This window comes from Lissotriton vulgaris, chromosome 8, assembly GCF_964263255.1.
Source record: "Lissotriton vulgaris chromosome 8, aLisVul1.2, whole genome shotgun sequence".
In the NCBI taxonomy this organism is placed as follows: Eukaryota; Metazoa; Chordata; class Amphibia; order Caudata; family Salamandridae; genus Lissotriton; species Lissotriton vulgaris.
Window position 1 is genome coordinate 1,535,763,769 of NC_141696.1, and position 16,779 is coordinate 1,535,780,547.

General features: G+C 45.3%; 1 protein-coding gene across 2 annotated transcripts in view; it reads right to left on the bottom strand.

Moving 5' to 3' along the window:
- The window catches only part of LOC147700307 (uncharacterized), a 100,587-nt gene that overhangs the window by 35,044 nt on the left and 48,764 nt on the right, over positions 1-16,779 (bottom strand). For both annotated transcript variants that reach the window (XM_086935669.1, XM_086935668.1), the window contains exon 2: positions 14,391-14,450. In XM_086935669.1, the coding sequence (XP_086791795.1) occupies positions 14,391-14,427 (37 nt within the window). In that variant the 5' untranslated portion in view covers positions 14,428-14,450. The remainder of the gene's footprint in view (positions 1-14,390; positions 14,451-16,779) is intronic.

Genomic DNA, 16,779 nt, shown 5'->3' on the forward strand with positions numbered 1-16,779 from the left:
AGCGTCTGCTACCAGATTCAGCTCTCTTTTTGTACAATTCTTGCAAAAGCAGTTGGTCTATAATTAACACTCTGCCTATAATAGAAAGAGACAAGGATCTCCACTGTCGGCGACAAGAGGGGTTTTCAAAGAGGAAGAACAGTAGTAAGAGCTGCGCATTGCATGAGAGGCGTCTGACTGTTGGTGCTCCACACTACACTACTATATTAGTTGTACCTCAACTTCTGGTTGTCCACCCTAACATACCACTTTTCTTATGTGGTTAGCGTTATGTGTGGCCATATTCTACGAGGGACAGTGATTTTTTTTTTTTTTTTTTTTTGAGGAGGGTGAAGTGTGCCTGTGTCAAGTCTGTGTGCATTCTGGGGTTATCTACTTCCCAGGTCTTCTGTTCCTTTTTGGTGCATTTTGTAGATTTCCTTGAGAGCAGAGTAAACCCTTTTCCTTTCCAGTGCCCTTCCTGTGTCTTCCCAATTCCTAGTGGCAAGGTTCCTCTTATCGCAATCCACCATGGCAGCAGCAAGCATGAACCAACCCCCACCCTTCCTAAATGACATTGGGGAACCTGAGATAACTTGGAAAGAATGGGTTAAACTTTTTGAGTCCTATCTAATAGCGATTGGGGGACAGAGGTTTAACTCTATAAGAAAACAGCACATTTTATTACACAATCTGGGTGTGCAAGGGCGTAAAGTATACGAGAATTTACCTGTACCAGAGCGTGATGAGAATGCTGTGGGGGAGGTGGATGTGTTTGTGCAGACCATGGAAAAGTTAGAAAAGCATTTTGGGGACAGAATAAATGTGGTCCTGGAGCGTCATAAGTTCTTTAAGAGATGTCAGGGGAAGCAGGAGTCTGTACAAAATTATATTGCAGTATTGTGGGGTTTGACTCAGCTTTGTGAATTTGGGGACCTCACTGACTCCTTAATACGAGACCAATTGGTAAGATGTACGAACAATCCACGCATCCAGGAGAAACTGTTAGCCAAGAATCCAGGGCTAAAGGAAGCTGTTGAGTTAGCTAAGTCAGTGGAACATACCGCTAGATGTGTCAAGGAAATGAAACCTGAGGGAGAGTTAGTAGCCTCCATAAATGATGATGAAGAGAGAGTAGAAGTGTACAAGATGAGACCTAGGGAAAATGCTAGTACTAAAGTAGAGCATAGAGAGAAAGGGCCAAAGTGCTACCGTTGTGGCAGTAACAATCATTTTGCCACCTTTTTCCAATGCCCAGCCAGATATGTCACCTGCAAGAAATGTAATAGAAGGGGGCATTTTGCCAGAGTGTGCCGGGATGGAGAATTACATCCTAGGGAGAATGAAAGAGGATCTGAAAGAGGTGCTAATAGAGAGGTAAAATGCATTGAACAAAATATGGGGAAGTTTGTTTTACAAGTTAAAGATGTTGATGACACTGTAAATTCCATATATCCTAAGTGTGAAGTACTAATTGATGATAAGCGCATTGAAATGTTTGCTGATTCCTGTTCTCCATTCACCTTGATAAGTAAAGATGACTATGTGTCCATGGGGGAAAATAAGATTAGCGACCTTAAGAATCCTGATATCTCTCCTGCAGGTTACAATAGGGGCAGTATACCCCTACTGGGGATGAAGGAGGTACAGATACAATTCAAAGATAGGAAAACACATGGATCTATTTATGTGGTCAAGTCTGGTTCTAACCTGTTGGGATGGGTTCATCAAAAGGAGTTGGGGATTACACTGGATCCCAACAGTGCGGAACAGGTGTTGCTTACGGAAAAGTTCCTGGGGAGTGATAATATATATGAGGAGTTCAACCAGTTGTTTAAAGAAGAACTAGGATGCTTGCACAATTTCCAACATAGGATCAAGCTAAAACAAAATGCTAAACCAGTAGTGCATGGGCTGCGCACTGTGCCCCTCAAACTGAAGGAGCCTTTAGAAAAAGAACTGTGCAAATTGTGCGACTTGGACATTATACAACCGGTCGAATGCTCCGAGTGGGTGGCCCCCATTGTTCTCGCGGCCAAGTCCAGTGGTGATGGCATCCGCCTCTGTGTGGATTTGCGCAGTTTAAACGACTGCATCTGGGTGGAGAGACACCCTCTGCCAGTCATAAATGAGATGTTGAGCACGATGGGTCCCGCAAAATTTTTCAGCGTAATAGATCTGTCCACGGCGTACCACCAGATCGAACTACACCCAGACTCAAGGCCCCTCACTGCGTTCATTACGCCTTTTGGAGCCTTTATGTTCAAGAGAATGCCGTTTGGCCTTGCGTCTGCGGCGGCCATCTTTCAGAGAGTCATGCAGAAGATCCTCGAGGGAGTGGAATGCACCATGTGCTTCCAAGATGACATTTTGGTTTACGGAAGAGACTCAGAAGAACATGACAAAATACTCAGGAAGGTTTTCGGAAGGCTCATGGAGGCAGGCCTAACAGTAAAAAAGGAAAAGTGCAGAATCAAGGTCAAGCAAGTTGAGTACTTGGGCCATTCTATCACAGAACAGGGATTCAGGCCCAAGGGAAGTTTGATCCGCGCAGTGGAGGAAGCGCCTAGTCCACGCAACAAAGAGGAACTCAAATCCTTTTTGGGACTCATGGAGTACATGTCGAAGTATGTGGAAAGCTTCGCAACCAAGTGTGAGCCCATGAGAGAGTTGCTGAAAAAGGACAAAGAATTTGTGTGGAGTGAGGAGCTGGAAGCCGTTGCTAAGACTCTAAAAAAGGATCTAATCAACTCACCCGCACTAGGAACTTTTGATCCAACCAAGAGGACCATCCTGGCAACGGATGCATCAAATTATGGTTTGGGAGCCACCCTAATCCAGAAGGATGGAGGGGAAGAAAAAGTGATTGCCTACGCGTCCAGGAGCCTTACCCCACCAGAGAAAAATTACTCTGTAATAGAAAGAGAAGCCCTGGCGTATTTTTGGGCGGTCCGGCACTTCAAATTCTTTCTTTGGGGAATAAGATTTACGATACAGACGGATCACAAGCCCCTCATGTATGTGTTCTCTGTTAAGGGATTAGAGAACTGCACCCCACGCATCAGCAGGTGGATCTTGGGTCTTGAACATTACAACTTCAGAGTTGAGCATGTACCGGGAAAGGAAAATGTCATTGCCGACTTCCTGTCAAGATCGCCACTACCTGAGGAGGAAGGACATGAGGAAGTATTGGACAGCCCCATAATGATGATGGATTTTCCTGCCATCACGGAGAAAGAGTGGGAAGAGAATATGAAGGAAGATAGTGAACTTAAAATTCTGATGGAGCGGTTACAGAAAGGATGGCCCATAAACAAGACGTGGAAGCAGAATTGGAAGGTTTCTGGGAGGTTCGGAATGAATTGAGCGTCATCAATGGGAAGGTCTACCGCAACAACAGGGTAATTCCGCCAAAGGGAATACGGAAAAGAGTAATAGACCTGGCGCACGAAGGTCATCTTGGGCGCAGTGCCACCAAAGGAAGACTGAGAACGAACTTTTGGTTTCCAAAAATGGACAACATGATGGAGGAATCTGTAAAAGAGTGCGGAGCATGTGCCAGAAGCGACAAGACAAAAGTGGTACACAAGTCGCCTTTGTCTCCAGTGGAGGTTCCAACCAAGCCATGGAATAAACTAGCATTAGACATCATCGGACCCATGCAAAATCTTGGGGTGCAAAAGAGGTTCATGTTAGTTCTAATTGATTATACCTCCCACTGGGTGAAGCAGAAATTTGTACACACTATCAACACCAAAGCAGTAGTTCAATTCCTAAAAGAAGTGTTTTGTGTAGAGGGCATCCCCTCCACTTTAATCACTGACAATGGGGTACAATTCACTTCTGAGGAAATGCAGAAATTTCTGGAAATGTCCGGCATCAAACATGAGACCACAGCGCTCTATTGCCCTAAGGCCAATGGCATGGTGGAGAGGGCAAATAGGGTTATCAAGGAAAATATCCAGCTGGCCACCATAAATGGTAGTGATGTTGAGGATTGTTTGAGGGAATGCTTGTGGGCCTACCACACCTCGCCCAACAGAATAACTGGGATCTCTCCCTTTGTTTCTTTACGCGGGAGGGAACCAAGTACCAAGTTTAACCCCTGTTGGTTAAACGGGGGGGAAGTCAGGAATGTGGACAGGGAGGAAGCAGGAGAGAAGGTCAAACAACATCAATCTGAATACAAACAATGGTATGACAAGAAACATGGTGTGAAGTTGCAAAGGTGGGAAGTGGGAGACATGGCGCAGGCCAGAAAGAATACCAAGTTGGGAACTGACAAGAGCAAGTTCCATGCCCCCAGCAAGATTGTCAAAGTGTTAAAAAAATGTTGTTCAGTTTGAGAATGGTCAATGGTGGAGTTGTGACAATATTGTTAAAGTGCTGCCATAACCTTTTCTCTACAGGTTTCCTGCCATGCTTGGTAGAAGAACAATATGAGGAAGGGAGATGTGTTAGAACCTAGTTGGTACGTTCCGTACTCCCCTCCTCCTAGACCCGTGTGGGTCCTCCCACTGTGAAGCTTACTGTGGAATGTTGAAGTGCTCTTCAGTGAGGAGAGTTGGATGACCATTAAACGAGTTGTACTTGCCTCGTCTGTGTCCTGTGTCCTGTATCCTGTGTCCTCAGTACTTCTCTACTTCTAACAGTTTGAAATTGCGTTACAATGCGAATCGTAATTAGGAAATTGCAATTCCAAATGTACGAAACTCCACTGCATTACATTTGCGATTCCTAATGGGTCATAAAATGGATTATCTCATTGATATTCATGAGGTAGGTCGCAATTTGCGTTCCATTTCGAATCACTAAAAAACACCGACATGGAGGCCTCGTAGGGACAGTAGACCAGCATGTCTGCGTTTGCTTATAAACAAAGCAATATTTTTTTTAAGAAGCCCGTTTTCCTCATAGGAAAACGGGATGAGTTTAAAAAATAATAGTGAAAAGTATTGGCTTCTCTTAAAAAATGTTTTCGCATGCATTCTAAAGGGGTAAGGGTCCTCTGGGGACTCCTTCCTTTTTCGAACGGGTTTAATTTCAATTTGGTGATAAAATGCAAATATTTTGCGACATCACTTTGGTCCCAAAACATTCATACATACCACTGCGATACGGGATTAGGAAGGGACGCCCTCTAAATGCCCCTTTCTAATACCGAATCACAAACCCAAATTGCGATTCGGTTACAGTCTGTGTGCGAATCAGGCGTTTGAGCTGAAAAAGGCTTCATACATCTGGCCATAGTGTGTTATTGAAAAAGGTTGGACTGTTATCAATCAATCAATCATGGACATTTGTATAGCGAGCTACTCACCCGGTAGGGTCTCAAGGCGCTGGGGGGAGGGGTCCGCTACTGCTCGAAGAGCCAGTTCTTGAGGAGCTTCCTGAATGAAAGGTGATCTTGGGTCAGTCGAAGGTGGATGGGGAGGGAGTGCCATGCCTTGGCCGCCAGGTAGGGCCGCCAGGTAGGAAAGGATCTTTCCCCGGCAGTGGCTCTGCGGATGCGTGGTACGGTGGCGAGGGCGAGGCTGGTCGATCGTAGCTGGCGGGTGGGTGCGTAGAAGGTCAGGCGGTTGTTGAGGTACTTAGGTCACAGGTCGTGGAGGGCCTTGTGTGCATGGGTGAGGAGCCTGAACATGATCCCTTGCTGACGGGGAGCCAGTGCAGGTCTCTCAGGTGGCCGGAGATGTGGCTGTGTCGGGGGACGTCCAGGACGAGTCGTGCGGAGGCATTCTGGATGCGCTGGAGTCTTTTCTGAAGTTTGGCTGTCGTTCCGGCGTAGAGGGTGTTTCCGTAGTCCAGTCGGCTGGTGACGAGTGCCTGGGTAACCGTCTTCCTGGTTTCGGTGGGGATCCATCGGAAGATCTTACAAAGCATGCGCAGGGTGTTGAAGCATGATGATGATACGCCGTTGACTTGTCTGGTCATCGAGAGGGAGGAGTCCAAGATGAAGCCCAGGTTGCGTGCGTGGTCCGTTGGCTTGGGAGTGGTGCCCAGGGCGGGGGGCCACCAGGAGTCATACCAGGCGTAGGGCGATGATCCCAGGATGAGAACTTCTGTCTTGTCTGAGTTCAGTTTCAGGCGGCTGTTCTTCATCCACTCGGCGACGTCTTTCATCCCTCCGTGAGCCTCCCAACTGTGTTTGGATGATGGAACTATGGGGAAATTATTAATGCTTCTAAAGAGGACTGGAGATGGGATGAAGGAAACACAAATGTTTTGACTTACATATGCAGGGTGGCTCATACATGTTTATAAAAAGGCTTCTACTTTATTCCTGATACAGTTAAAATGAGGCTTACATGCTCCACCAGGAGTTCTGACTCTCGGTCGTGCACTCCAGCCACCTAATTCACAAACAACACTCCACGCTACATTCTCCAGTGTTGAGGACATTATATCAGGATTCACTGACAGGGCAAGGGATACAGGATTGAACAGAGATGCTTTATGTGTGGGGCAAGGTTTCAAGGTATGCTATACCACACAGTGATTGCTTATTCCATTCACGTTTCCCAAAACTCAAGCCCTTCAATACTTTTTTTAACCATATATTCTATATCTCCCTTAGCTCGTCTTGTAGAGTCCTTTGGGGACAACTTCTTGATTTAAGCTGATGTTACACTAAAAGCGAGAAAAGTTAGTCGACATCTCAACTAAAACATCAACAGCCTCCAGTGCTGCACACGCGAAAGTCAGATAAGATTAATAGTACTTTATGGGATCAGTCCTAGCTCCCTTAGTTTCCTTCAGCTCCCATTACATTCAAAGGAAATGTAGGTATCAAATCAGTTCAGTTGCAGGACCCTGTATTTTTAAAATAAAAATTTGAAAGAAAGAATACTCACTCTGTGTCCTTTCCACCTGAAATCATAATTTGGAATGAAACAACATGTTCCAGTCTGTCTGTATCTGCTGAAAACTGCACTGTCGGTGTTTGAACTGCAGACTATGGTCAGGATAATCTGTTTCATGCACAAATTCAGCTGCAGTCATTCATTCATTAAAATCTTTATTTGATCTATTTGTAAACAGATCATTAAAAACAAAATCACATGTACATTTTTGATCCATGGGTACTAAAGTTCATGGCGGCACACCCCTCACCCTTCTATTTCGCCAACAAGCCCACAGAAAAGATGCTACCATAAAACAAACATGGAGGTTAGAAAGAGCTTTTAAAAAATACAGGGCCACTCTGCATTGCGTAAAGTTTTGACGCCTTAAGATTGGAGGGAGGAACCTTTCTTTTTCAGTATAATAAAACTTGCAAAACAGTACCAGATGTAAGTCGGACTGGAGCGAGTAATTGTCGCAGGGGAAGTGGCCCAGGTCTGCATGCTTGAACCTCTTCTTTGGAAACCCAAACATCAAAGGGATTAGATTTAAGCGAAAGCGCAGCAGGATAAATCTGTGTTGTACTACATTAATGGAGAAAAGGTAAGAATAACCTTCCCTTGGTCTCGGCATGATTTGGTCGTAAACTGTAAGCGCCTGTAGGTGCCTGTTTTTTTTCCCTACGATCGAGGTTAGTCTTCTGTAAGTATAGTTCAGTTATTTTCAGTTTAGAGACCTTGCTACAGGAGGAGGTGGTTCGTAAATAGTACCCCCTGCCCAACTGCTTTTAATTCCGCCTCCAAGTATCTAAGCCAGACGGTCCTGCTATAGCCCTCGAGCAATCACAAATTAGGTTGACAGTGACCCTGCGCCAGATCGAGAGCCACAGTAGGATGGGTGCCAATCTAATAGAGTCAAGCAAGTTTGGAAGGCCCAATTTGAGGTGTGAAATATAGTTAAAGGTTGAGGGTGGTAATGAAACCCTCATCTTAAAAAAGGTATCTTCATCTTTTTGAAGTTGTTTGATATGGGCCATTCCCCAAACTCCGGACCCATAGGTTGCTGCCGCCTTTGTTTTGGCTTGATTGCGTCCAAAGGGATGGCTCCAAATTTTTGGGCAAACCCTTTTATAATTTGGAGACCTCTTTCCATGCCTAGGGCTCTTGCTGCCACCAGCTTATTCCAGGATTGCTTGTTATCAAACAAGTTTCTCAGGTATGGGAAGGAGTCAACCATCTCGATTATCTTTGAGGCTAGATGAAAGTGCGGCGCTTTCGCGCCTTTAGAAGCTCCAGCTATAATGATGAATGATTTAGATTCATTCACACTGAGGTCTAATAAAGCCATGAATGAAGCATACGAAGATATCAGACTTTGGAGAGCTACCCCTGCCCTGGCAAATAAGACTGCATCGTAAGCGTACGCCAACATTGGAAGTGAGATATTGTCAAAGTATGGTACGTCTGAAGACAGACCAGACAGGGTCACCTCCACTCAGTTAGTGTAGATAGAAAAAAGAAATCGGGTGAGGACAAATCCCTGTCTGACTCCTTTCTCGATCCTAAATGAGCGCGCGCATTCCCCGTTTCTGCCAAACCGCACAGAGGCTGTGGCATTGGCGTACAGCTGATGAATAAAACGGATGATCAGGGGATCGATCCCCATGCCCTCCATCATAAGCCACAGTTTGTAATGGGACACAATCGAAGGCCACTGACAGGTCCATGAAGGCCATATATAACTTCCCACCTTAGGCCTTCATATATTTGTCGATGTAAAGCGGGATGTTTAAACATTGGTCCACTGTCCCCTTACCTTTCTGGAAGCTGTATTGCACCTGCATTAAAATATTCCGTTCTTGTGCAGACTCCTCCAACCTGGCTAACAACAACTGACCCATAAGTTTGGTGGTTATGTCCAGGAGGGAGATGGGCCTATGGTTCTTGGGACAGCCCCTGTCTCCCTTCTTAAAGATTGGAACCATTACACTGTGGTTCCAGGATGGAGGGGGATCCTCTACTGATATGCTATTAAAAACGTTTGTTATAAAAGGAACCCACAGGTCGTAGTTGGCCTGGAAGAAGTCGATTGGGATCCCATCCGGTCCCGGGGCTTTCCCTTGAATGCAGTCTTCCAGTCCTTTTCTCACTTCATACAGTGAGAAGGTCAGGATTGCTTGGATGGGGGCAGTAGATCAGGTTGAGGGAGCTCTTGGGGAGTTTGTCATGCGAAGATGCTTTGGAAGTGCCCTATCCACGCATCTTCCGCTACGTGTGTGTCTAGAGACGGGTCTTTAAATCTTTAAAGTATGGAGCAATTATGACCTTCCAAAACTCCCATCTATTACGTGAGCTTGGGGCTTGTTCAAGATCATCCCAGGCCTTCTCCCTTAGTTCCTACACATGTGTACTTCTAGCCTGCTTTACGAAGTGATCTTATCAGTGCTGTAACTCTAGGCTGGATTTTTAAGGCACTATCAAGTGCTCTCTTAGCTGACGTCCTGCAGTAAGGATCATTCGAACTCAGCCTTCCGAACCTACTGAATAAAGTTACACAGCCCTCGTTGACCATTGAATTAAGCATCAACGATACTGATCGGCAAGATTAAGGTCGCCCCTGAAACAATACTGAAGGGTCTTCAGAAATTAATATTTGTCCTGAAGATGGTCTCATCGATTTACCAATAGAGACCGAAACGTCGACACACGCTTTGTCTTATTGAATTGTTAGATCAATCTTAGCAAAGAAGAAAAGCGTATACAATCGTTTCAAAGAAGTGTTTTGATTTATTCCTATGATATATGCTTCTTGTAACATTGTTATTTATTCTGTACCCTTTTTAATTTCTAAAGTGTGTTAAATACAAACTTTTTCATATACACCCGCACTATTTTTCTTCTTTAGTTTGATCACATATTGTGACTTATCTAGATTAATTGAGTTTTTATTGTTACATTGTTGTACCATTGACCTAAATTGTGACGGGTCACCAAATAGAATCACTCGCCTCTGTGCTGTTAACTAGTACAAACGAAATCCCTTGAAGGTATCTTCACCTTATCATACTCTTTGCTGACGAGCATGATGAATCAAACCAACGACCAGGTAGTGTGCCGTTTGCCTGTTTATGTCGAGTGAGTGCGGCTTTTAATTTTGTTAGAAGGGTTCTAAACTGGGAGACTAAAAGGGAGGGAGTGGCGTCCTCGTCCAAGCAGTGAAAAAAATCCCCCCCCTTACTTGGGCTATTATGGCATAAACCAGATTCCTTTTCTCTACCTATGCCCACTTCATTTGGTAACCATTTTTTTTGGATAGTGCGATGTTATTCACTATTGGTTGATATCCCTTCGCTTTTTGAGAAATACTTAAGTGAATAAGTAATACTGCGTGATCGGTATGGCAAGTAAATGTGTTGCTAAGATGGTCCACTCTATTTTATATTGCAGAGGAGGCTAAAATAAAATTGATTGTGGACTTCGATTGGGTCCTCCTAAATGTTGGCTTTATCTGACCTGTCTTGCCACTATTGATTACGGTCAGTTGTCTTATGTATAGTAGCCTCTTGAGCATGTCGCCATATTCACTATGTGTAAAGTGTGAAAGGGGGTTGCCGTGCGGATCATCCATCCCACACACACTAACCTCATTTTACTTACACAGATGGGTATTAAAATCCCCCAGCCAGATTATGCTAGGAAGACCCTTCTGTGTTTGTGAGTTAATTAGTCGAAGTTCATTATTTAAATCGCCTACCACTCATTTCATATTGCCCCCAAAATCATTATTATAAAAATTAATTAATATCCGGTGGTCATCATTTGTAAACTCCATTCAGAGAATTTGGAAGTAGTTATTCTGGGGGCCCACCTGTTTTACTTGTACCGATAGTGTATTAGAAACTAAGGTTAGTAGACCACCCTTAGCTCTGCCTGACGCAGAGGGCACTGCAGGTATGTGAATAGTGTGAATCCCAAAGCAAAAAACTTGGCTCTAAGACCAGGTTTCTTGGAAACAGATAATGTCCATCATTTGCCAATGATTAAGCCAATCCTCATTTCCTGCCTTTGAAGCGATTCCCGCCACATTTCATGTAACTAGGCTTATCATATTTCTTTCCCCTATTTGCTGGGGAAAAGGGGCGAGTGGGGAACATGCATTATAGGAGCAGTGTTGGCCAATTTGGGGGGCGATGGGTAGGTAGGTGTTGGTGGTCAATCGCATGCCCAGTATAAGAATTGGCTTGGTAGTTTGGTTTGCCCTGTTCCCATCATGCACTGGGACAGGAACAGACTGATTTGCATGTAGCCAGGTTCTGAGCTGGGATGGTGCAGTGAGCTAAAAAACGGTGATGGATCAAGCCCTGATCTCTTGACTGGGTAGGAGTATTCTGCATCAATCAGAAACTCTGTCCATCACCACCCCCTTTTCCAAAATCGGTCAATCGCATGCTTCCAGATCAGAAAGGGGGGCGAATCTGTTATAGAGCATGACCCCCTGTGCAATATTTGGTTACTCTATGTGTCGTCACATGGGCTGTCCTAATATTAACCTACCCCTCTGTTCAATTCCTGTAGTTAGGCCCTGTTTATAGAAATGCTCCAGTGCTAAAGGCATAATCTGCATGTTCCTAGAGCAAGGTCTTTCAAGGTTTCTAAGAAGGAAAGGGCCAGTATAAGGGTTATTAAAATGTATCACTACGCAGTCCCCAGTGAGGGTTTTCATTGAATTTCGCACTCACCTCACACTCCTGGCCATAATGATTTTATTGGCTAACTGGTGGCTCCCCATTCCCCATTCCATGGGCTGATTTGATAGCCAGTGCAGGCATTTGTCCATTAACTGCATGGTAGATTCATTCTGATTATCCCGCAGAAGGGAGACACTGACCAAAACCAGCACAAGAGGGGAACTGCCAGTGGAAGGTGAACCCATTGCTGTGGGATATTATTTGCCATTACTGCAGAGGGATGATCTGGTCTTAGTCGATGAAGTGCTGTTCTTGATTCCCCCGGCCCTCGGCCCCCTGATGCTCCTGGTCTACCATCTCTCCTATATCCTTGAATGATGAAGGTTGGGCCATTGATTGTGTGTGGGATTGTTCATAAACCAAAGAAGCCAAACCATCCATTGCGGATGTGCTTGAAGAGATGCTCAAAGGCCGTAAAACAGTCGCATTCACACCCGCACAGATATGTTATGTAATGTTATTGGAGCTTTTAAAGCGCACTTATGCCCAAAGGTGTCCTGGCGCTGAGCACTGTCTCACTCAATCCAATGGGAAAATGTCTTATACCGAGAATAGCCATGTCTTCAGCCTCTTCCTAAAAGGAAGAGGCTCAGTGGCATGCCTAAGATGCGTCGGCAGGCTGTTCCAGGCTTTCACAGCACAACAGGAAAAGCTGCTGCGGCCCCAGTTGGCTTTTTTCACTCGGGGGACAACTACAAGCTTTCCTTCCGAGGAGCGCAGCGCTCTACCCGGGACATACCATTTAAAGCATCTGCTCAGAAATTCAGGGCCACTACCCATCAACGACTTGAAAACAGTACACAGCGCTTTGAATTATGCTTGTTTTGTTACTGGGAGCGAGTGCAATTGTCGAAGTCCATCTCTTGGTATGCCCGTTAGTAGCCTAGCAGCCGCATTTTACAAGAGCTGGAGTCTGATATTAAATATTAGTTTGTAGCTTGTCCAAAACTGAATGGGTAAAGTCCGCATTTTGGACCAAGGTTGATGACGGGACTCAAGGCCAGCTAGTCTCTTCAATTTTAGTCAGTTTAAGGAGAAAGGGGTCAAGAAGAGTGGTCAACAATTTAGTAATTTCTGCCCAAAAACCGTCCTCCGGTACTAACTCTCGGGTCAAGATACTTGTAATTTGTGGCATCTACTCTGTCGCAATGTCCACTCTAGCCGTCTTGGCGTGGACTGCTCTGGGTTTGGTCACTCTTGCGGGTTTAGGTTGTTTGGGTTTAACGATCCCATGACCCTTACGTTGCTTTTGGAGGAGGGTCGTTTGCTAAGCTGGTAGGGGGTGGGGATTCTATATACCTCGAGTTCGAAGTAGATGTCAATTGAGTAATTGGTGAAGTCTCCTGTTGACCAGGCGGGAGATCATCAAGTAGTGGCAGGTAAATGTAAATGTAAATGTACAGGAATTTATATAGCGCATATCACCAACCGGTCTCTAAGCGCTTGCTTAGGGAACCCGTCCTGGTATTCCCCTGTGAGATAACCCCGGCAGGGTATCCGCAAGGTGAAAGCTAGGCATCCCGCCGCGAGGGGCCGTTGTGGAGATTAAGCAAGCTATGTGTGTCCTAGGGGTAAGAGAGGCATTCTCGTCGGTGCTTCCTGAAAATTACCTGTGGCCAAGAAGTGTTTCCATGGACATGCGTCTCTCTGTCAGCTCTATTTCATGAGAGAGAACGCTTGCTGCTCTAATCAGGAACGCATCAAGAGTTGCCACACTCCCTCCACCTGCTTTTTCCAAAGGAACCTTCCATCTCACCATAGTTATTAGAGGGCACTACGACGATATAAAAGGAATAAAGGAAACAATAGTACCTTAGACCAGGAACAGGATTTTAAAGGGGTGGCCCAGCCCAGCCTCCTGCGGGCGCCGATGGGTCCGCCCTTGGCCCGGGCTTCGCCCGGGTGTGGCCCGGGCATGCCCACACGCGTCCCGAGCTACTGGAGCCCTGGCCGCAACTTAAGCGCCTGCTGGCACGTACAATGACGTTTGGCGGTGGTCGCGCCGCTTGGCAGCTTTGGGAGTGTAGTTTTCCCCACCGAGTCCCTCGCGGGCACAGAACAAAACAGATCCGGCGGCGTGCAGGCAACAGGCAAACCAAAGGAAATTAACTCCCGCGCTGCCGGAGCCCTAGCCACAATTTAAGAGCCTCCTGGCACGTACAATGATGTTCGGCACTGGTCACGCCACTACGCAGCTTGGGGAGTGTAGTTTTCCCCTCCGAGTACCTGGCGGGCACAAAGCAGGTCCGGCGGCATGCAGGCAACAGGCAAACCAAAGGAAATTAGCTCAATCAGCTGCAGTAACAAAAGTAGACCGACAATTAAAGGAATTTATGGATTTATCTTATTCGCACACCACTGTATGGATGGAGATGTGATTAGACCCAGCCCGCCAGGTTCCCGAGCAGGGGTCAGATTCACATGACTCCATCATCTATTCCAGTTGTAGACCTGTGACTTCTGAAAGCAGCTCTCTCTCTGATGCATCAGTAACTCCTCCCCAACACTTCAAACCCCCTTAGATATTAGACATTCCACTTACCTGACTCCTGCTTACCAAGAGGGAATCGTTTAATTAAAACAGGTTCCCTTTACCCTCTGTTCACCTTCTATACTACAACCAGGGCTCCTGTGTACTCACAGCCTTTTCTGCAACTGATAAGTGGGCTTTCTCTTCTGCTGTTCTCCTACAAGATAAAGCAATAGAATCCCTCTGGCAACCTCTCCAACAACATGTCTATCAGACCCCAAACATGCAACACCAGGGGCAGGTATAGCTTCAAAACCAAGCCATGTGACCACTTGGGAATGTATACTTTACCTGTGCCTGTACTGTTGGGGCTTTCGCTTCCTTCCATGAAGTAAGGAACTTCCTCTGGTCCTGTTATCAAAACATAGGCAAAATGGATACATTAAAAACCCTTTCAAACCGGAATCATTTATTTGAAATTTCAAAAACTGGTTAGCAAGTTGGTATTTCCCTGTAGAGCGACTGAGGCTTAGCATGCAGCTGAATGAGTTGACTTGTCCAGTGCTCCCTTGCTAACTCTCTTCTAGATTAATAATCGGCAGATGTGAACATGGAGAACTCTAGGTGGAAAACGTGGATCGTTTCTATGGACGGACTGTCACGGGCAGCCGGTGATACAGACAAGAAAATGGATGAAAGGCACAGCACGGGATCTACCACAAAGTATTCAGTCCACCCCACCTATGCACATCTGTGGGGCGAGACGGGCACTGCAGGGCTGGGTTCCTGATCTCTCACGGCGTCCTAGCCCTCAGCATGATAGGTATGTCGTACACAGCTCGCGCCCCGCTTAAAAACTGCTGCTCTGTCTAACTCTAAATCTCTTCATAGGGACGAGCAGTGCAGATGGACTCTGGCTCCAGCCCTGCAGTTGCTGTCAGGCTCCCTTGATATCAGGGTCTCATGACCCTGCTGGTCAACACAACCAAAGAAGATGCCATCTCTCTGCCTCCATGGGACCCAAAAGGGCATATGTAAATAAAGGCATGGCCAGCCAATCACAGTTATGGACAGGTGCTGAGCATTCATCCAAATACTGATGGGGTAACCCTGTCTCCCACAGAACCAGTGTAATAAAACAGTACACAGCACCATGGTCCTCCAGATTCGTTTAAATCGTTCATTTGATACATTTTCAGAGGACAGGCTTGGCCTGAAATAACTACTAGATCTATCTGCAGCATTTGAGACGGTCGGTCATTTGACTCACATCAACATCTTTTGCAACTGTATCAGAATAGTCTGTATGTTAATTAACTGGTTAAATCTACCCGTTTGTCAGATAAAATAATAGTAAAAAATATGGAAGAACATTCTACAGACCCCTTTGCTCCCCTAATGCATTGCATCAGGCATTAATTCTTGGCATTTTAATGTGGTGAACCCTTAAATAAAGAATTCCGAGGATAAGAGTTAAGATGTACCAATACATTGACACCACTCATATATATACATATAAGCTTATGGGCATATGTATCATGCCCTTTTCCCGTTTGCAAACGGGCTGATTCTCAGAATCCCAAAATGGCATTGCAAATAAGAGAATCGCAAAATTGCGATTCTCTATTTTGCGATTCCTTAAATGCGATGTGGAAAGCAGCTAAGTTGTGCGAATTCGCAAATTATCACCAACTTCAAGATGGTGGTAATTTGCCAATTCTTTGAAAAAAGTACTTCCCTGCTTTTTTCAAAGTGCCATGTGCCACACACATACATGCCCTTAGGGCATGTTTGTGTGCCACATGTTTACCCATACATATTTCAAATGTGCAACTGTGTGTCCTTTTGACACCCTGGCACCCTTTAACTTGCATTCTCATTTTGCGATTCTCTAATTGGGAATCGCAAATTGAGAATGTCTTCCCATTCATTCGAATGAATGGCAAGGTATTCCTTATTTGCGAATCTCAATTTGCAATTCGCAAATAAGGAATATGTAAGATTCACTAAATATTTGGCAAATCCTACATACATTGCACTTTGTGATTGCCTAAAAATCGCAACTTTAGATTCGCATAATGGTTTCTTCATACATATGCCCCTTAGATACGACACCGAACCAATTCTCAAATCACTTCTTTTTTGTTGTTGTTGTTTTTATTGATTTTACCCAATAATCCGTTATACATTATAGAGCACAGCACGATCACAGTAGTACATAACTTGGTTACACGTGATTTCAAGCAGATCAGAAAAATGCACATCTATATTGCCGAAGGTCCACGAAAGTTCCTGCCTAACTATGCCCAGAAGTCTAAAACCGTCATATGAATCATTAATCGCAAGCGAGTACAGGTAATTCTCGACATTGTTGTCTACACTAGTAATCCAGCATATCCTATCATGATCAATTATCTCTATCAATATCCATTACATTTACATCAACCTAACAAAACTTACCCACCATCCCTCCCCCTCACACTGGGCAATAAACAGCTATAGTAGCAGTGACACATATCTATATGAAATTTGTATATATCTCAGTTCCACAGTCTGTCTGAGATGTACAAAGCAGTCTCGCTGAACAACTACCCACAAGTGGCATGAGAAGCCCATGTGCCTTGTGGTAGTGGTCCAAGCCGCCCCTTAACCCCTCCCATGCTCATGACGAGCTCAGCTCGTCATGAGCCACGGTGCTCGTGTGCTCATGACTAGCTCAGCTCGTCATGGCCATTAGAAA